The following is a 22866-nucleotide window of genomic DNA, read 5'->3' as shown; positions in this document are numbered from 1 at the left end:
AGGTAGTAAATTGTAACACAATTGACACGTTTAAAAAGAAATACGATAAACATGTTGGGGTAAATCGAGAAGCTATCCATTCTTAGAATAAGACAACCATAAGTAATCTTTATGGGCATCGTATAATATTTTATCATGTGTATATATTGTTTGTAATTTGTGTTAATTGCATTTTTAATTGGGTTGCTGTATTTTTGAAACATATGACAACCATATTTTTATGGGCATCTTTTTATCAGCCACCTCGTTGGGCATTTTGCCTGTTGTGGCGTTGTATTTGTATTTGTATTTGTATTTGTATCAGTAGCTCGCCGCTACGCCCTAGGTGTTGAGACGTACACTTTGAGAAACACTGCTCTACGGGAAAGTGTTTGCAGTGTTAATATGGTGATTTCAATTGGTTTCACGTTATTCTCACTTGAGCGTAAAACAGTGTTGTAAAAATTGACACTAGAAATCTCCGTCGTCTGTGGAATGACTTTCATTTTGTAACATCGACTCCTATGGGAAAAATTATTTCGGTTTACGAACCGACTTCAGGAACAAATTATGTTCGTAAACCGAGGGTTGACTGTAGTTGAAAAGAATCCTCGTGGTAACGTGGAACCGAAGACTGTTTTCTTTCAAGAATTTAATTTCGAACATTGTCGTACCTTCAAAATATCGAGTTTCGGCAAATTCCGCTAGTTTTTGAACATAGACGCTGAGACAATTTGAGCCCTCCCAATAAATTTTGTGAGGAGGGTGTATGTGCGTGTGCGCTGTGTATGTGTGTATGAGCCCCCCCCCCCCCGCAATAATGTCTGAAAAAAACAAAACAATGCAATGCACCTTCCCTCTCCTGCGTACCTGCTTGAGCCCCGTATATACGGGACGAACAGCAACTTTCAGGCTTCCCCTCCCCCAATGTTTTCTTCATGTCGGTACTTCTGTTTTTGAGCATCTCTGCTATTGACAGAAATTCCCGCCAACAGAAAAATAACTACAATTTTCTTTCCGAACACACAACGGGAGCAACAAGTTGCGTGATTTGACGAGTCACCAGTGGGGTTATTACCGCCAGCTTGTAAATCAAGGAGAGACAGGAAGAGAGAGCGAGAGAGAGATCACATTTTTCAGCCGTTCGATGGCTTTTTGCCAGAATGTACCCACGCAATAAATTCTCACACTTAATGAAAAGAGATAAGAAAATATCGAGGACGTATATGTATACATGTGTGATATATTATATATGAATGCAATGGGAGGGCGAGAAAATAAGAATCTCTGAGATTTCCGGCCATTACTTTTTCCGTGACTGTCGAGAAGAATGAATAGTGAATTAAAATCCCGTCTTTTCAGTCCATCTTTTATCTACCGTGTTATGAAAAGTAAAATAATAAGAAAGTTATAAAAATATAATTTATAATAATTAATAATTATCATGTATATATTATGTCTTAAGATGGCCCTGGTTTTATGCAGGGCCATTTCAGCACCATCGGGGAAGGTCCCTACTTCACTGGGAGTAGCTGTATACGAATGTACATACTTATTCTTGAAAAAATAGTATCAGTTTCATTTTCATGGTCAACACCCACGCATTTAAGGCCCAGGGATGTGTCCGGTGGGTGCCTGTGTTAAGGCGGCCCTGGCTCTACGGACAGTTCTACTTCATTCTTTATTGTCACATCCCCCCCCCATATTTCACTTGAAACTTTATTTCTTCATACCAGATTTTTTTTTTGCAGCACTTTGTGGCCCCGTTATCATCCTGTCTTGGCTCCCCTTCAACTTGATTTTCTGTTAGTACCATTGATGCTTTGCAACAGTTATTTTCTCTATATGGTTTACCCTCAGAGTTGGTTTCTGACAATGGTCCTCAATTGGTTTCAGAGGAATTCAGATCCTTTTTTAAAATCTAATGCAGTTATTCACATACTCTGATACCAACATATCAGCCTCAATCTAATGGACTCGCAGAAAGGTCAGTACAGACTTTCAAGCATGCATTGTCAAAAATGCAAAATGATCCAAATGATCATAGATCATTGAGTAAGAAAATTTCTCAATTCATGATGATATATCGTTCTACACTTCATTGTACAACTGGTGTATCACCCGCTGAACTGTTTTTGTCTAGACAACTCAGAACACCATTGTCTCTTGTGCATCCCAGTGTTCAAGCAAAGGTAAAAAAACAACAAGATTCACAGAAAATTTATTATGACCGTTGTCATAATGCAAAAAGGTATTTTTACCCTGGTCAGAAAGTTTTTGTTCGATCCAGTAAGAATCATCAATGGAGTCAGGGAACTTTAGTATCACCCAAGGGAAGCAAGACATGGATTGTCAACATCGCTAGGGAGAAATATCTTGCTCACATTGATCAGTTACGCCCCGATCATGCTTATAATCCAGTGACTACTAATAGTAGTGAATGCGATATTCCTAGGAAATCAATTGCAAGTGAAATATCTATTACACATGTTCCTGTTGATGAGAACATTACTCATTCATCACTTCCAAATCCCAGTCATGACAGTGAATCTTCATCTAGCTGTGGCAATTGTATTCCTGTGTCAGATGTACAGTGGAGTGAATTCTTTTGCTCTTGATAAGAACTGTGCAACAATAACTGATCCGGTGAATCATGATATTGCTGATAAAACTACTGTACCAGTGACTCGTCGATATCCATTGCGTGAGCGAAGAAAGAAGAAAGCCTTCACGTTTGATTTATTAACATTAACTTCTGTTTTGCATTCATACAATCATCTATGTGTTTCATTTTTTTTTGGGTGGGGGGGGGAGAGTATTGTAATAAATATACTTAGCCATTTAAAAGGCTAAAACCAAAGAGGGGTTATTTTGCTATCATGTAGTGGAAACCATGGAGGCAAGAATAACAGGAGGTGGCGCAACTATCGCGTCCGTTGGGAAAGCATGGGAAATCTGGGTTGGCAGAAGAAGCCAGTGATAGCTCTATTAAGGGACCATATAAGCCCAAACAAACCGTGGCTTCCAATGCTTTCCTATGAGAAACATTCCCGTTTTTTAAAAAACATTTAAAAATTTACTGTTCACTTTAGGAACTTGGTTTTTTTCCTCAAATTCTGTGGATACAATTGAATGAGAGCTTTAACAATTTTAGTTGCTATTTGTTTTCAAATATTAACTTCAACAACATGGGACCTTTTGCAAAAATAACCAAAATTTACCCATATCTTGTGCCACAAAATTTCTTTTCAGCATTTTAATTTTTAAAAAATTCTTCGAAAGCATGTAACACCTCAGTGCTGAGAGAGAGACAATGTTTTAAGGAACTTGAACAAGAGCAATTTTAATGCAAAATATTAACATATATAATGCTTTTCAGCTGTTTAAATCAAAATATTGTAGAAATACTTCTAGTCCAGGTAGAACAAAAACTCGAACACAGACAATTTTCAAATTCAATTAGAAACTGTGTTTTTTGTCAAATTTTCGTACACATACTACTTTAAAAGCAAAGTAATAGGTACAAAATGAAGAGGGAAAAAAAAACAGCCCGTGATTATTCTCCTAAATACTATAGGCCAAGGAGATGACTTATCCGGCTCGTAATAAAAAAAAAAAGTTTTTTATTTTTAATTTTTTTTTTCTCAATACTATATCTACACAGTGGAAGGTTCGGATGGGCGGCATATAGTTCAGTAATACGTGTTGAAGAATATGGGAGTAGAACGGCGAAATTTGTAAAGCTCACAGGCTTCAAAACCATAAATACACAGTGGCGGAGGACGCTCGAGCACTTCCAGTGCTTTGAAGCACGGGGTCGAGCACCCCTGGCCTAAGCTTAGAATTTATTCTGAAATCGAAATATTCTTTTTCATAAGGGGAAACGAAAGTGTTTTAGACTTATGGGTGCTCTGTTGAAAACTTTATGTACAAAATTTTCATTTCTGAATTTATCCTGCCGGGTTGTTTGGCCCAGGGTCGCAGCTGCAGGTGGGGGGGGGGGGGGTAAGTAGGTCTGGTGCCCGGGCGCTGGACCAGAAGTGGCATCGAATTCCCTTTTAACCTCTATAATGAATTTATGGCATGAAAAAAAAAAAATTAATCGTCCCGGGACTGGAGTGCTGTCAGCTCCACGACCCCCCGTCAAGGGTGGGGTTGACATGGCCTTAGCCAACACCCCCTAAAGAGGGTGTTGTTGAGTTCTTTAGGGGGTGTTGTCCTAGCCCTGGGCCAAGGATGATTCTTATCATTTTATGGGCAGTTATTTATATATATGGGCATATTATTTCAGTAATACGTGTTTGCTTTTTTTTCAAGCAATAAATTAACTAAATTGGGGGGGGGGGGGGGGGTCCGTTACCTATTTAACCTGGGGCTTCACCAAAAGTCCCAGCCTAGGAGTCCTGCTCCAGGATGGAAGGCCATGGTGTGCTTGCCATAAAACAGCTCTTACACCAACCACCCCACCCCTCCATCGAGCACTCACATGTTTGAAATACTGCCGAGTAATATTATGCAGGGCAATTGCCCCGGGCGCCCAAATTTAGGTGGAAACAGAACACCATATTGCAAAATTAATCAAATTTCAAAGTTGGGGGGGGGGCGGAATAAATACTGTTTGCCCCGGGTGGCAAAAATCCTAGTTACGGCCCTGTTAGAAGGTGCTCAAGCACCTCAGAATTGATTCAGAAATCAAAATTCTTCATGTAAATCGTAAAACGAGCGCCCCCATGGACTTGAAATACTTTCAAGATGACCCGGATCTACCTTAATCATGAACGAAAAAAAAAGCCAAAATAAAGAGTAAAAAGAAAAAAATTATGAAAATTGCACTTTTTATTGGAGCTTCATATTATTATAATTAATCGAATTCCCATAGACATTAATGGGATACATCGAATTTTTAAAATAAATGGAAGAAACTGAACTAAAAACTTATGAAGAGTTGAGAGTGAAAAATGATCTTCCCCTTTTTCAAAAATAAATTAAAAATATAAAAACCCCCCTCTCTCTTTCTCTGTAATAAATAAAGATAAACTTTTATCTTTCCCCATTATTGGATCATATAGATTACCCGAAGACGCATTAAACAGTCATGGTGCTTAAATTTTATTAATATTTTAAAAGAATTCTCTCTCGATCTGGCAAAACACATGTTAAGTATAGGGAAAAGAGTAGTTTGTTTGGGGCTTACTTGTCAGCCCACATAAGATTGTCACAACGGCTTCAATTTTTGTGCCTGATGTCACCTCCAGGGGATTATAACCTCCTTGAGTGGCAACGACGCTTTTGTAAACACAACGTTTTTGTCTCTAGCGAGTAAGCGGGTTGGGCATTTTCCCTCCAGTGCTTAGTTCGTACAGGACCGGGCTTTGGAATTTCGCGGCCCGGTGCAAAAAAATTTTTGCGGCCCCTCCAAAAACATTTTATGCGCGGTCGCTCCCCAGCTTATAAGTTCTTCGACTTCCGAACATAAATCTTGAAGGGAAAAAATTGTTCACAAAGAACTCATTTTATTACACTCATTTTTTAATTATTTCAGGAACGCGTTCATAGTTGAGATTGAATCAAACACGATGTATTGAGATGGAGTTGGATTTAAATTAATTTGATAACATTTATAAATGGTTAATAGTAATTGGCGTGGTCCACACCTGCTTAACACTTCATGGTGACTCGAATCATATTGAACAGACATACATTTCTGACATATATTTATAGTGTTTCATCATCTTTATCAAATATCTGTTGCAATTCGACAACTTTGATCACTCTTCGAATCTTTTATTGCTGTTTTTGTTTGATTAATGTAAATAATAGAAGTAAAGGAATCAAATACTGGGATTCCCAAAAATAAAAAAAAACACTCTGAAACACGTTAGAACTGCATTTGAAAATGTAGATTAATTTAAAATTACTGCAGTATATTCCGCTTATAACGTTCCCACTTAGAAAGTTTTCTCGCTTAGTACGACTTATTTTCGCAATCCTAACTTTTACTAATATCTATCGAAACTTCCCGTTTAAAGCGTTTTCCCGCATACGACGCTTTTTATGACGAGTTTTTGAAGTTTTTGGAAAACTCTATTAGAGTAGGATTCACTATTTATGAGCTCTCCAATGTTATTACTTGTTTAAAACAAAGAGTTTCTTATTACAAATAAAATACAAGATTGTAATTTCAATATTTGAATATATTCAAATTCGAAATTCAAAAAGACGCCCTGATATAGGTTGTCGAATATTAGCAACACTAGGTGCAATCAGCCTATAAGCCTCAGATATAATTTATTTAATATATAGTTGTCAAACACATTTTCTTATCAGAGAATGAACTGCCCGGGCTGCAAGCAACGTAGCCTACATCCTAAATTTTCGGACCTTTGTGATCTTAAAAGTTTTTATGCATGAATTCTCTATTCATGAAACAGAATAGCTCTAATGTCGGTACTGTACTAAATGAGTAATTAAATTGAGAAAAAAAATCAGAGACGTCGTACCTTTTTTTTTTCGGAAGTTCAGTAGTAAAAATTGTCAAAATTTACAATTTATACATTGTATATCCGTCTTCCGGAATATAAGTTCTCCGGAATCTCGAAGAAGTTCTCAAGCCTCTCAACATCATCATGACAGTTCAGAGCTTCCCAGGAAGGCATGCAATTAACACTCCGAAGGACAGTCGAAGTTGCCTCGCTCCGGGACAGTCGTCATCTAGAGATGTCTATGCCACAGGCTACTATGGCTAGTGGAAGCACCGCGGGATGAAACTATAAACATTCACCTTGTGCGAGAAAAAAATTACTAGATTTCTTTTAAGGTATCCCTTTTCGTTTGATGCCCTAAGCATGTTTTTTTCTTGGTTAATGTAGCTCTGTTATTTCTTTAACGGCAGAAAGAAAGGTGAACTTTTTTTCAGGGGTAAAGAATGTGACCACCTGCATACACTCTTTTCCTGTTTGAAATAAGCTAATGCCATACCTGTGAAAGCCCCCTTTCACAATCAATAATAGTTTAATGGGGGGGGGGGGGAGATTAAATTTTAATCGAAAATTTCCAAAACATCTGCTGAGAAAGAAAAGGAATTGCGAAGAGAAAGAATTGCGGCCTGGTGTGACCGCACCTTTCGCACCCCCCTAAGTCCGGCCCTGCTCAATGCCATACACACCAGAGCAAAATGGAGCATTTGAGAGGGAAAATCGAATTCTTGTGGAAGCTGCCAGGACCAGAGCCACAACTAGGGGGGGAGCAGGCGGGTCTTGTGCCCCGGGCGCTGGACGGAAGGGGGCGCCGAATGCACCCTTTAACTGCTTCTTCTATATTACGTGTGGGCGCCAAAATGCGTTCTTGCCCCGGCTGAAAAAGTACCTAGTTACGGCCCTGAGTGTAATGACTGAATATTTGTATCGTTTTTAAAATATTAGGCCTGTTGCTCTCGGTGGCGAGTCTTTTCAATGGGGAGACTGGCTCGCATTCGCGCCTCGAAGTTGGAAACCACAGAAAACCAACTTCAGCCGATCACCGCTGTGGCCGCTTATGACTCAGCAAAAGGTTGAGCACCACTGTGCTACGACCAGGGCCGTCTTAAGAGCCTCATGGGCCCCCGGGCCAATTTTTTTTTTTCTGAGGCCCTATCAGGTAAATTCTAGAAAATTTCAACCAAATCTCATTTTTGTGAGGTGCCCGGGTGGGCCCATGCGTTAAGAAGGCACTAGCTACGACCTTGAAGCCACGGCCGCAACTAGGGGAGGGGAGAGCAGGTGGGTCTGATGGCCCTGACGCCGGACAGAGAGAGGGCACAAATTTCACCCTTTAACCTCTCCTTAAACATTAAGGGGGAAGCCATTCTTGTGCTCGCTCCAGCTAACCGAGTATCTGGTTGCGACCCTGCTTGCAGTCAGTGCCGTCTTAATGCAAGGGCCCACCCGGGTAGCCCGAAGTGGAGAGAGGAGGATCTCGTTAAGATTTTTCGTATTAAGCATGTAAATTGGTAAGTAATCATTTATAATCAGGTAGGGGGCACTAAGAGAAACCAATTTGCTCAGGGGGTACTTTTCAGACGCCATGTTTGTGGCTGTTCGTACGACGGATTCGAAATGCCCTTTACTCGAGAAAAAAAGTAGTTTTTTTTTCAAGCATCTCTAAATAGTTTTGTTACACAACATTCGGAATCATCTTTAAATAGACTTTTTATGAAAATGGACCGCCATCAGTCAAACGATTTGTTTCACGAAGGTGCCTTCCCTATATAGAAAGAAGTGTCGGGAGAAAGAAAAGGAAAAAAATGAGATTTTCTTTTGTGGTAGTCCGGATATGTTCAATAATTCAAGAGGAGAGAGACGTGTTATGTGGTTCTCGATCAGACCTAATTTTCCGCCGCAAAACCAACGCTTGACGTATCGATCGAATTATCGAAAAGGAAAAGGGTCTCTCTCTCTCGGATCTTGATGATTTTATCTCTGGCCAGAGGAAAATATATCGAAGCTTTTCTACGTTGCGAACCTCGTGCGCTTCTTGTAATCCTCTCTCAATCGTTAGATAACAATATTGGAGTGAAACTTCTTTAGGGCCACGGTGTAGTGAAGTTGACTCATAGAAAATCAGCGTCACGGAAATTGAAACGCTTTTATCACATCTACTCAGTTGCGGTCTTAGGGCAGTGCAACCTGTGCAATTTCACATGGCGCCAAATTATAGGGGGCGCCGAAATGAGTTAGAAAACTTAGATCCACATAAATAGAAAATAACTCTTGAGGTATTTAAAAAAATTAATGTGCGAAATACACATGAAAAATAAGTCACGAGAAAAAAAAAATTCAAGGTTTGGGTAGATGAGCAGTACTAAAGCCTCCTGGATACTAGAGCATAGTTTCCCAAACTTTTCGTTCGATCGCCTCATCTTCAGAAATTTTTTTCTCTCATCTCCCCCAACTCAACTGAATCCATAAGATCTTACGTAAAATCCGTAACTTCTATCGCCCCCAGACCATTCCATCGCTCACCAGGGGCGATATTGCCCAGTTTGAACACTGTACTGTGGCAGTACTGTATATCGATTTCCGTGAAAATAAGAATAGGCGCACACTCTAGCTTTTTTCTTCTTTAAATCTTCTTTTTTCTTTAACCCTCCGGGAGATACTACGCAATTTGCTTTCTCTTTTGTGGTCCAGTAGTGGTGGAAAAAATAAAGAGAATTGAGAAATTCATCTCCCTCTCCCTCCATCACTCCATTTTTCTACTAGCAAGAAAAAGTGTTTCCCTGTGTGTGTATAGCGGGCAGTAAAAAAATATATTTTTTCTTTTGAAGTGATGACCAGAGACAGCTGAGCCGTACCCCCTTCCCCCCCCCCCCCACTCCACTGCGAATCGAACATGGAATCGAATCGCCAACACAGTATTTTTTTTTTAAATAAGAAATAAGGCATCTTTTTATGATTTGTAGGCCCTCTTTGAACAGGGGACTCTGCTCGGGCGTCGTTTTTCTATCCGTCTCACAAGAAGCAATTAGGAAAAGGTACTCTCAGTACTTGGAAAAAACAGTACTCTCTCACATTGGGAAACCGTACATTCTGGCGCCTCAGATCCCTGGTCCGTCTCCCGTCTAACCAGAATTTCCTAATAGAGCAACGCATGAATGTGAACCAGTTTCCACTAAAAGTATATGGTTTTGGTGATAAACAGTTTTAGGACCTTTCCATAGCCCACTAGACAATTAATGTCTAGTCGGCCGTGACCTTTCCCATCTGCCGAATTGGTGTAGGTGATAGTGTGTCAGAGGACGAACCTGAAGACCAAGGTTCGAATTCAGCTCGCGAAAGTTGTCCATTTTTTTTTCCCACTCCTCGCCAGAAAATGATTTAAACATTCAAACTACTATTGCAAGGTCGTAAAAAAGGCAATTTGTTATTTTAAGTTATTTCTTTGTCACAGAAACACAAAATGTAATCAAAGTATTATCTCGTTTTTGCGACTCCTAAAAATTTAACTGCCCGGTGCGGCTGCACCCTTCGTACCAGCCGAAGTTCGGCCCTGCTTTATTTCACTAGGATAGATTTTCCCAAATTATGATCCGCGGCATTATTTTGCACCTTGGTAAGCTACTGGGGGAAGGTGGGGGGGGGGGCACGATATGTCTCACCAAATAGATTTATTAATTCGATTGGATGACAGTTTATTAAAGCGTTTGTGTTTTATGTAATGCATTTTGTTTAGGAATTCGAATGATTGTCTTGAATTAATCAAACTGCACTATAGCTGTTAGGTAGGCTTGATTCAAGGCAAAACATTCCATACTTTTCACTCATAAAGGCAGGGACACCAGAAGTCAAAAGTGATTGGTGTTGCTGGAAGTGTTTTCTTTGCAAAAAAAAAAAAAGTAATATTTATTCGTTTATTTTTTCCCCATTTTTTTTTAGGAAGAGAGAGAGAGATTTGACACCTCTTCCTTCCCCCTCATTCCTACAATCTAGTCCTTTCGTGCGCAACCCAATCTTTATTTGGGACGCTTGTTGGACAGAGGTGTCTGCACAAAGAGCACAGCGAACCAAAAAAGTTTCACATTTATTTTTATGGGGGGTTTTTATGACCGTGTTGTGGGAAATGGAAACACTCGTGAAGAGAACATCTGAAAGAAATGCAGGATTTTTCAAGAGCAGATTGGGAGGGGGGGGGGGGTCTTTCATTACCATTAGAAGGGGAGATGTAAAACAGGTAAAAGTTAGAATCAGCTAATTTTTGTATGACCATCGTTGTCTTTCCTTCAAGAGTGGAAGAGGTTGATAACCATAAGTTTAACCAAAGTCCAGAGCAAAGGCAGCTAGATTGTGGGTGGAATGAGAAGGCAGAATCCAAAGTGATTGTTGGGTCCATTTTTTATGACTTTCAAGTGGGGTTGGGCTCGGCTAACGGTAGCACTTTCGACGGGATATTTTGTGACAGCGCTGGCTTTTTTGGAGTGGTCAGCCATTGAATGATCTTTCAAGCTGGAAGGTCGTAATCTCAAATCAACGCAGTAAAAATGTAGATGAAAATCTGGTGATCTCTCCTAGTGAAATTTTCGATTTTATTTTTGTTACACAGTATTAGTTTTCAAGTGGTACGAGTTTTTCAGCATCTTAAAGAGTGAGTCAATTTTTTGTTTTTCTCTTTCCTCGATGCGAATCTTGAATAAGAATTAAATAAAACAAACGTATTTTTCTGCGTATAATCCGTAGATGCGAATTTCGCTAGTTTCAGAGATAAAAAAAGACGTATAGCAACGTATATTCTGCAACGGTGTATAACTTCCATGAAAAAATTTTATTCATTAATAATTACATTTTAAGGATTGGGGGGGGGGTGTTTGCGAAGTTTTTGTAACTACGAAAATCGACATTTTTTCTACATCTATATCCCTTAAGAAATATTAAAAAAATTGTTTGTTATATACATAAATAAATTTTCAAAGCATAATTATAACAAATCAAACCGCTGAGGAAAAAAAAGCTTTAGGTAACTTTACTAATATAGCCAACGTCTCTAATTTGGAGTAATTATCTAAGTAATTATTACTTCTCTAATTATGGTCAACAAGAAGGAGGAGGGCAGGCACAAATCCGGAGGTAGGAGGGTTGATGGAAAGAACCCCTAACCCCCTCAAGAGTCCAATAATAATAAGATAAATCACAGTCCCATATTTTAGGGAGCAGTAGTGATTAGCAATAAACAATAAATTGTTCCCTCCAACGCATCATTTTCGATCCTCACCTGAAGAGCCGGTGGGGGGGTCGAAACAGTTGATTGACGATGTATCAGAGGACGAACTCGGAGTTCATTTTACCCATTCCGTTGAAAAATTTAAACACTTCAATCATATTCCAGTATAAGAACCATGTGCCATCAAGAGCATGCGTGGCTCTTTTCTTCCCCCCCCCCCCGACCAAGTCAATGTCCCTCTGTAAGTATGGTCTCTAAACCTAAAGGCAGACCCGATCCAGGACGAATTAAGCCCCAGAAAAGTGGAAGGATCACTTTAGGATAACATGAAGAGATCTTTTTAAGGATGAGACCGAGCATTCAGTACGCATTTTGACCACCGCTGAACAGTGTTTAGAAAATCTAAGCCGCGCTCTTCAATAAGAATACCCAGGTCTGTGATCATAGTTGCATCCAGATTCAACCGTCATTCAACTCGTAAGTGAAACGCGGGATGTTCCAACCAAAATGAGTGACCATGAACTTGTCAACGCTAAAGGTGACGCTCCAATCATTAGCCCACGCTGCAATCATATTCAAGTTCCTCTGGAGCTTCTTCCTTTCGCGTTGATTCCCGACTACCTAATACCACCTATAGAACAGTGGTGTTTTCTATAGGTGGTGTTGGACTACCCCGACTTCCATCACAACTGCGTTGATGGGAGTGGGTTCGAGCCACGACACGGAGTACCAATGATATTTTCCAACTGTTCCGGCTGTCGAGTCTAATTAGTAGTAAGTACAAGTATCCGTTTTTTGAAGTGAAAATTCTTTAGGGCCACGGTGTAGCGAATTTATTTCATAAAAACTCAGTGTCACGGAAATTGAAACGCTTTTATCACTACATCTACAACACGAGCGAGTCTCTGATAACGAATCGTTGCTAGCGCATTTGACGGCGTTTCGTGGTAACGTGTCTTTTTGTTTAACCGTTTCAGCGGCAATCCGGAGACATCTCGTCAAACTTGGCCTGCTTTATTTCGATCATCCCAAAATATCTCGGGTTCTTAAGACGCTTTTATTTCCAACGTGGCTGTTATAATGCGGATCAGGAAAATTTTAAAAACCGCTTAAATACAAGTGTATCGATGAGAGTAGGTTCTCCCTCCGTGTGCTAGGTATAAAATATATTTGCATAATTTCAGCACCTCAGAACCCGATTAAGCGGGAGGTATCTCATTCTGAAGCGGCTAACTTCGCGTTATAATCGAAGTGGAAAATTATTTCGTGAGATTTTGTAAGCCTTTCAAATCTGTATTCACGTGATGTTTAGAGATTTTTAAATCGAAAGTCTGTTTTTAAAGGAGTGTGTGTTGATGTACAACACATATTGTGTCATTCTCAGACTATACGCATAATTTTGATGCGAAATCTGTAATAAGAATGTAAAAAATTTAATGATTGTTAGTATATTTATGTACGAAATCCTTCACCGTCGTATTTATTACTTGAGTTCCAAATTTAAGGTGATAAAATGTTGATAAATTTTCTTAAATGAAGAATTATGAAAAATAATTGGCTAAATCAAAAGAGTTCACCAACGGTTATTGGTTGTTTTAACATTGGAACTACCGTCTTTTGATCGCTTTTCAGACTTTGATCGTCACTTGCAACTCTGTTTTGCAAAACTTTAAAATTTCCCTCCATTTTGTTTTTCTAATTTGTCGAAAGAAATCTTTTAGAGTAAAAACAAAAATTATGAATCTTTCTGTTGATTTTTAAAAACTACTATCTACCGAGCTGTCATTTTGACAGCAGTTGAAAATTTCGTTGCTTCACCAGATTTTAAATACAAATATTAGCGATCATCATCATCGAGATGGCTAAAAAATATGGATGTTGATATATAACCAAAATACACCAACCCAATATAAAAGTATATATCACGAAAGCATATAGTAGATATCACGTTGGGCATTTTGCCTGTTGTGGCGTTGTACATGTATTTGTAAGAAAAAAACTAATATATATATATAGTATATATAATTCATACTGTATAATAATACACTGCTCATAAAAAAAGATTATGGTTGTCTTAATTCTAAGTATGGATAGCTTCTCGATTTATCCCACTACGTCTATCGTACTTCTTTTTAAACGTATTAATTGTGTTAGAATTCACGACCTCAGGAGGAAAGCTATTCCATGTATTAATTGTGTCGGAGTTGAAATGAAGTGATGTATAACAATCGGATCGGGTGAAAAGGCTATGGAGCCGAAGAGATATAGTTGTTGACTGCTGGACGCTGATATTGAAGGACCGGACACACCCCACTTCACATCTCTCAGAGAGATATCTAAATATTCCCGAAGGGTGAATGTGTCCGGAAATTTTATTAAATAACAAGTAACATAGAGATAGACTTGGGGCAATCGGACCCAATAACAATGATTAATTTAGAAATCTCGCATATAACATCCGTCGATCGTCTCTCGGCACCGGGAGCGTCCGAGGTTCGGTGAGCGTCTTGTGTTACACAGTATGTCGACATTCCACCCATGGTTACATAGTCAGTTCAGATTCTTGCACCGCAGCTTACGCTGCTGAGGGGACTGGATGTCCAGTCGTCATAGTGTTTGTCCTCGTTTAGATAAAACTTCTTCATTCCTCTATTAATGTCACAAAAAGACGCATCTACAATGAGTAGTAGTGACTACTCATTGTAGAGTCACTAACTTTAGCAGATCTGCTCATTGCACTTGTGATCTCTGACTGTTGGGCGAGAGAGAATGTCGAACGCTCGCTCTGGTTTACGTATCTAGGTAAATACATTGTGATTCTAAATTGTTCTCGTTGACTCTAGTGTATACTTAAATCGCGGTATGTCTAGGAGGCCAAGCGAAATGGCGGCAGCTGCGGGATCCAGAAAGGGACTTTTCGAACGTCGTTGAGTAAGTCTCTACTTACGTTCGAATAACTAAGCCTAAATCGCTGCTTTATCATAAGTCTATGGTTAGGGCTAAGAACATGTCGACATCTCAAGTGCTTGTGTCCTGAACCGTTTTCATTTGCAACGCTATCCGAGTGGCCAAAATGGAAGAAACGCTTAGAAAAATTTCGTGACGCGTCAGGGCTAGCGAAAAAGGGCGAGAAAGACCAGGCCAACACGCTTCTCTACCTGTTAGGTAATCAAGCGGAGGGCATTTTCACCTCGTTTCACCTGCCAACAGTGGAACAGGAGAAGTTCGATTAGGTTATAGCGGCATTCAACGGACATTTTGTGCCCGATAAAAATACCATATACGAGCGGCCAGATTCAACAACCGTTTTCAACACTCCGGAGAACCAGTAGTTCATTTCTGCTCTCCGTGTGCTAGCGGAGTCATGTGATGAGTATCAAGCTCTCCGTCAAGAGATGATTTGTGATCGCATCGTCGTGGGTGCCAGCGACCGAAGATTGCCCGAAAAGTTTCAGCTGGAACAAGGTCTGACGCTGGAGAAACCTACGACCATGGCAAAACAATGCGAATCGGTCAAGAAGCAGCAGGCGAACATACATAACCCTGCGTTGAACCAGCTCAGAGCTAGCCTGAAACCCTGCAAGGGTCGCAGGAATCAACAGGGAAGCCGTGGTTCAGAGTCCAAGATACTAGAACAATCAACGAAGCCAGGGTCAGAGCAGGGACAGACCTCAGTAGAAATAAAGCCTTTTCTTGTTTTTGCAAAGTTTCATGACAAGAATTCCTGCCCGGCCATGTGCCGTAAGTGCGGTAAAAAAAAAGAAAAATCACTTCACTAGAGTTTGCAAGTCAAGGGTAGCTGCGAACGTTTTGACGATGCGTTTTTGGAGCTAAATAATAAAAATGTTTATGAAAAATTTCTTTTTTCCTAAAGTTAGAAATACAGTAAATCATATGAGGTCTTTGCTCGGAAACATTCTTTTAAATTGCAAAAGCGTTCATCACGGTTTAAGAAAAGAATAATATGGAAAACAGCATTATGGCACAAAGCAAGTAGATTAAGATTTATGGGCATCTTTTTCACAGCCACCTCGTTGGGCATTTTGCCTGTTGTGGTGTTGTATTTGTATTGTATTGTATGTATATAAGTTGGGTTGAAGACGCTGAGGTCATTCCTTGGCTACTTAGTATCATCCGCGTCATCACGCAAAGAGACTTGAGAAGACATTTTAGTTGGAGATGTCAGAATCAACTTTCTGCTAGATTGAGGAGCAGACGTGACAGTCATCCCAGCCAGTCTCTACAGACGAAAGAAAAACGGATTTCCGAAACTCAAGTCTCCTGACCGGGATCTTTCGAGTCCCGAGAACTTGGACTTCAAGGGAATGTTCGAGTGCCAACTAACTTGAAAGTCAGTCTCTACGTCGGCAAAAGTCTGTGATCAAGAGACCCAATCGTTCACTATTGTTGAGAGATCATTGCGTCCAACTGAAGTTGATTCAACAACTGAATGAAGTGACGGCACATCAATTAACTCAAGTCAACCCGGAAAAATAGTTTCCGCAAATTTTCGATGGAAGTGGAGAACTGAAGGGAGAACACGAAATCCAGCTGAATCCCGGTGCCGTGCCCTTTTTAGTTCACGTTCCAAGGCGAGTGCTTATCCCTTTATTTAGGAAATAAAATTATTCAATTTCTAGGAAACAGATATTTTCTCAATATTATGCCAAAAATAAAACTCATCTGGTCTTCACCAGACCCTCTTGCAAACCGGGCAAGCAGGGGCGTAGCCAGAAATTTCGTTCGGGGGGGGGGACCACTTTCATTTCGGGGGGTGGGACCAAAGTGACAGAACAATGGATTTGGCCATCTTTTTCCCTTTTTTCGGTCATTTTCTCACATTTCGGGGGGGAGGGGGCAGACCCCCAAGTCCCCCCCCCTCGCTACGCCCTTGCGGGCAAGCATGCTACGAAAAGGTTTGCAAGAGCACCTGGGGGTTCGAGTTCCGGTGGAGACCAGATGACTTTTCTTTCAACTCAGCGCATAATATCCAGAAAATATGTGTTTTATATTCCTTTTTTAATATATCTGTTTTAAATGTCTTTCCTTGATATCTTGGGCTGAGGAAGAAATACCGTCTTTACATTTTCTCTTCTAAAATTAGGGTATAGAACCGTTCATGTTTTTACATTTCATGCGTTTTTATTTTATACGGGGTGTTTCAAAAAAAAAAAAGATGGGCTAATTTCTATAAAAGGTAGTAGAAGCCCCCTTAGAATATCCCAGAATCACTTGCGGGGGGGGGGGGTGGCATGTTGCCCACGGTTGAGAAACACTGGGCTAAATTATCTGTCTTAAGATTAGGGTTGGTATGGCGAGTGAGAGGAAGAAAATACGGAGAGAGGGTCAAAGGCAGAGAAAATAGTAATAATAAGCGAGATTAAACTGAGAGATTCGAAGGAGGTAATTTCCTGGAGGAGGATTTTTTTTTACCGAAAAGTTAGTTTCTTGCAGCCGCAAATAGATTTAAGCAAATGCTTAACCCAGTGCATGATTTTCCGCCCAACCCCATTTTTTGTTTCTTTTTCATATAAAAGCAACTATAAAGATTCTTTCCTTTAAGATATATATATATATATATATATATATATATAGTTGCTTTCTCTCCCCCCCCCCTTTTTTTTTTACTTGAACTTAATTATTTTTTTCAAACTTTTTTGTGCTCTCAAAGCCATTCATTGGCTCTCATTTTCTTATTATTATCGAACTACATGACTATAGACTTGATCCATTCTGTTTGAATTTAAATGTTCTTCCGTGGGTTGTTTAATTAAACAGGATCATGCGTAATTAAGGGTGATTTCTCCCGTCCGCTGACTAAATAAAGGCTTCGATTTTAATTACTCTGTCCGACATTAATTACTCTGCACAATGGACTACACCGAAACTTGTAGTTAGCAGGGTATTTATTCATTGTATCTTCCAAACGAACACGTGAAAAACTTTCGTATTTAATAATAATAATAATAATTTATTTTGGAAGCTCATCGCATCGATAATTAAACTGATGTCCACGAAGTTTTATTTCTGAATTCCGGTTGATCGCGTACGTATATCACCCAAGCGTTAAAGCTTATATACAAACAAATACAACACCACAACGGGCAAAATGCCCAATGACGTGACTGAGAAAAAGTTGCCCATGACAAATATGGATGTCACATACTTCAAAATTACAGCGACAAAATTAAAAATGCAATCAAAAAGATTGTAAACAATCTATATGCATAAAATTGATTTTCTGTGTGTGTGTGTTCTCTATACAAATCTACAATTTTAGATCGATCGTCACCAAATTTTGCATATATGCCAAACTTGACTAGACCCGACTTGAAGGATAGGCTACTTTAAAATTTCGTCAGAGCAGGGCAAGTGCCCCAAATGGGCAAAAAACTGTCGGGCAACAATGGTTTCTGGGCCTCAACAATCACTTTCCGAACGTTTACTTTGGTTACCGTGGTTCCCTAGCAATGCGTTTCAGACGTGTATATGCCTTTACAATGGCTTGTCACTTTTCTAATCCTGTTACTATATGTATAATAGTTTATGCCTTTGTAATGGTTTGCCACTTTTTCAATACTATCAGTAAGGAGGCTTTTTGAATAGACGTCATAATCATCATAAACATCGCTTTGAGGTTCAGAAAAAGGGTGATCCTCATAGGAATCAATGTTAAAATTGCCGATTTTACTGTAGAAATGCGGAAATTTGGTGGGATTTTCCGCCACATTAACAATTTTAAAAATTGTATTGAATTCTCGATTTTTGAAATATTCAATTCGCTTAGAGATATACGAAGCCCGGAAAATTAAATATGGAGTAATTAGTCCCAGACCTACTTTCGAGTTGGGTATTCATGCAATAACATTGATTTCAACTTTTTATTTATATCTTCTCAAGCATGAAAATTAATGTCTCCGTATTGTCTTTTAATATTTATTTGCATTAATTCATGCGGGTTAGAATATTTTAAAATTAGTTATGAGCCCGTAAAAAGTGGATCGAAAAAATTCCACCGCTTTAATTAAGCATTTTTTGAAAGCTGAAACAGGGAAACACTGTCTCTTAAAAAAGGAAAAATATGTATTCATTTCTACGTTTCTGTAAATCTAGATTTGTTTATTTCATGAATCTCGCGGGAAGTCGCCATATTGGTTAACTTAGACACGGTTTGTATGTCCCTCAAGAAAAAGAGAGGGAGATATCACGTGATCCAAAAAAGCCTCATTGAAGAAAACCCGGGCAGCGCCGGGTATTATAGCTAGTATATATATAAATAAGATATTATGAAAAGGCGAAAAATGAGAAGTAATTGAAAAATTAGAAAAAATAGGAAATATGTGGAACAATGAGGAGGTCGTTCTCAAGGGGGAACCCCCTACGTTGCTCCAAACTGCAAAAATGTTTCTAATGATGGTAAGTCTAATAGGCATAAAATTACCATCAGTTCCCCCGACATTTTTGCGATAAACAAGCTTTGGAAGTCAAAAGGCAAATATGAGAATATACAATTAAAACCAAAAAATATGAAAATCAAATGAATAGCACAATATAAAAATATATATACACCAAGTGTGTTAAAATTGAAAAAATTGAAGAGTGAAGAAAACATACATATTTAAAACATGCCGCCTGAATTAGTAATTAGTGAAACGTGGGTGAAATTTATCCCATAAAAGATTCTTTTTTTGGAAATTGGGGAAGAATGGTCACGAGGCATTCAAATGTTATATAGGGGATCATCGTCGAGTAATTTTCAGATTACCAAATCCACGCGAGGGAAGCTGCGGATAACAGCTAGTTATTGCATAATTACAGAAGGAACTCGATAAGTATGATAAATAGGGAAGAAATCATGCAGAAATATCACTTAAATTCAACCACTTATCAGTATCTCGCGTATGTGATGAGTGCAGTACACATACAGGGTGGTTATAAATAAACTGACCCTACTCAGACGTATGTAGCGTCCATTATGAAAGAGGTATTTTGATGAAACTTGATATATGAGATATATGGACCATGGGGAAAATAAAGATTCATACAAAAAATTGTTCAGTTTTGGATCACCAGGTAAAAAAGTGGCGCTTTTTTAATCACAATTATCTTTTTCCCCCATGGTCCAAATGACGTATATACCAAGTTTCAATGAGAACTACGTTCATCACGACGGGCGCTACACTGTTCGGAGTAGTGTCAGTTGAATTATACTGACACTGCTGGTGGACATAGTTCAGTGAAACTTGATATATACTCTATTTAGATCATAGAAAAAAGATAGCTGTGATAAAAAAAGCGCCACTTTCTATCCTGGTGGGGAAAAATTTAACTATTTTTTTATATTGAATCTTTATTTTCCCCATTTTTCATATATCATATATACCAAGTTTCATCAAAATACCTCCATCAGAATGGGAGTTATCTACGTCTGAGTAGTGTCAATTTATTTATAACCACCCTGTATATTTTGCCATAAAAATTATATTCAGTATTATAAGGATAAAAAACGTATAAATTATTATAACTTTAACATTATGAACTAACATTATCAGTCTTGTGATGTTAAATTTTTTCACATATTTTTCAAAACATTTTAAAACATAATCAACATCACCGATCGAATCTATCAATCCTAGACCAGTGGTTTTCAAACTTTTGTCACCCGCGGCTCTCTTACCCAATTCGTTGTTCTGCTGCGTCTCCCGAGAATAATTTAATAGATATTTTCACTAATAAAAGAACCACAACAAAGCATAAATGGGTACACGAATCAGTACCTCAAGCTCGCCTCGACACCCTGACAAAGTTTGGCGACGCACAATTTGAGAAACACTGCCCTAGGCTGAAGTTTCTGCAAAACGTTCTGCAAATTTGAGTAATAAATTGACGATTCACTAATTATTTAAAAATACGAGCTGGAGATCATACATAAATCACCGTTAAATGTGATAACTTCGCCAAATTTATCAAAATTACAAAAATGGTAGGTAATTATGCATAATAACTGAATTTATCACATTTGCCGTAACGTATAATTTACCGTAAATTACCTACTATAACAAGTTTAGACATTACATCGAATTACGGTTGAACACTTGTAATTCTTGCAAGTGAAAAACAAGCAAAGGACGGGGGTGGGGGGTGATTCTGTGCTATGAATCTTCTGCTATGTGTAGATTTATGAATGCGGAATAACTTCGCGTTAAATAATTCATTTATCTCTCTCGTATGCAGACTTCAATCTCCATTTGAACGATTGTTTCCCTGCGATTCGACAGTGCAGAACAACGGCCACATCTATTGACCCGTCCTTTGTTGTCGCGTCTTCTTTAATGAATTGCAAGAATTGCATTCTACACAGTGCTGTTAAACATTTTTACTGCATTCATTTTCCCCATGTGTGTTAATCTATTTTATTATATCTATTTTATTTTATTTGTGTTAATCTAATCTTATCCAATTTTATTTCATTAGGGTCTGAGCAGTTAGTTAGCGGAAACAACTGTTCCGCATCTGCAACGCGGAGCCTCGATTGGAACCAGAGGAAGTGCATCCATCTCATCAGAAACATTTTGACTGACTAGTAAACACCGGATTGGCCATGTTCGCATACATTCGGCCGATTTTGTCAGGTAAGTTCGATCAGAATCAATCGCGCAAAACAACTCATTTCCATATCAAGCAATATTTCCACGTCACAATGAATTATTTGCGATTAAAGATTGGTATTTGCAAGTATATATATAATACTGTGAAAGTTTATCTTTTCACAAACACAGTATTTTTAGATTAAAATGTAATTTCCCGTGTCACGTCTAATGCTGTCATCATGTAGTAAAGTAGAACGCATAGGTAAATTTATGGTTCTCCCGCCTGTGGGCTACAAAATATTTCTGAAGATGTGACGTCAACCTCCGCTTTTCATGTAAAGGTTTCAACAACTGGCTGATGTGAAGATGAGTGGCTCACTGACTTGATACCTTACCCTCTGGGATATTCTAGTGGTCACCACTCGGATGCTTGCACACTTTGGATCACTTTTGGTCTCTCGTTGATCTGGTCCATCCTTTGGTCTCTCACATGCTTGCACAAACTCTAGGTCACTCTTTTGGTAGTTTCCATGCTTGATTACTCTTTTCATCACTCATTGATCTTACTCTTCGCTCTCTAGGGCACTCTTTTGGTCGCTCACTGACCTAGTCCCTCGGTCTCTAGGTGGAGCAGCAATTTATGTTTCTACCGCCTTTTTTTCTGAACCCTGGCTATACCAGGGGTTCTCAAAGTGTGCACCTTGACTATAATAAGATATTACACATAATGTTTTTTTTTTTCATTTCCAATTCAATTTCGTAGGTCGAGACATTAAAGCTTACCTAGTGCGAACTAAGTAAGTGGTTTGCGCTCCGTTTGCTGTCGAATTTTTTATGAACATATTGTTCCGTCGCACGGATCTGTAGTGGCATTGTAAAATAGCGGCACCGTAATATTATTGAAAGAGCAGGCTTTAGCCTATATGTGAAAATGTCATGTATAATCGAGTAGAGTGATAAAAAAAATAAAAGGTACAGCTTCGATATGGGGACACGCCAAGTTGGCGACTTTTTTCCGGCGATAAGTTGCCATCATTGGCGCGCTCTGGTTTGTTGCTGTTCTGCTGGGTTGTCGTTGTTCCAGAATATTCGAAGAATTCTGCGAGGGAGTGGCGCTGGTGGTTGTTTTTCCGTGTTCCTAGCGTCCTAGCGCGTCTTTCAAACGGGTTTTACTGCCATTTTCAAACTGGTTTTCTCTTTTTTCCATTCTATTCTCTCTCTTTTTTTCTTCCAAATGACGTCACCTTATAGCCGCGGCGTTTTGAAAAACTGTTGGGATAGTTCTTCATATTTTCTCTTCCTTCCGTATATACGATGTAGTGTGTGTGTTGGATTAATTGGAATTATTTTGGATATACTTTCCCTCAGGTTGTACCTTTAATATTTTCCAATATTTATTCTTTTCTACATGCAGGATGCCCCTGCATCGTTATTATTTTATTTATTTATTTTACCGTTGTTTATTTATAAGAACCCGGATTCCCGAAAAGAGAGTCCGGGTTTTAATTTATAATACATAGAATATATTTATTTATACAACATGCAGGACCGTTATTTATTTATAAGAACCCGGATTCCCGGAAAGAGAGTCCGGGTTTTAATTATT

General features: G+C 39.0%; 1 protein-coding gene across 1 annotated transcript in view; it reads left to right on the top strand.

Annotated features, from left to right (window-relative positions):
* Positions 1-22866, top strand: part of LOC149081130 (uncharacterized) — a 90727-nt gene that overhangs the window by 44890 nt on the left and 22971 nt on the right. Inside the window, exon 2 of the mRNA XM_089237924.1 lies at positions 21145-21302. Within this exon, the coding sequence (XP_089094050.1) occupies positions 21272-21302 (31 nt within the window). The 5' untranslated portion in view covers positions 21145-21271. The remainder of the gene's footprint in view (positions 1-21144; positions 21303-22866) is intronic.

The sequence above is a fragment of the Pholcus phalangioides genome, unplaced genomic scaffold (assembly GCF_987345545.1).
Source record: "Pholcus phalangioides strain wild (caught in Gottingen) unplaced genomic scaffold, Ppha-v1.0 ptg000010l_1, whole genome shotgun sequence".
Taxonomy (NCBI): Eukaryota; Metazoa; Arthropoda; class Arachnida; order Araneae; family Pholcidae; genus Pholcus; species Pholcus phalangioides.
The sequence above is the reverse complement of the archived record's forward strand: the minus strand, read 5'-3'. Positions and strand labels throughout refer to the sequence as shown.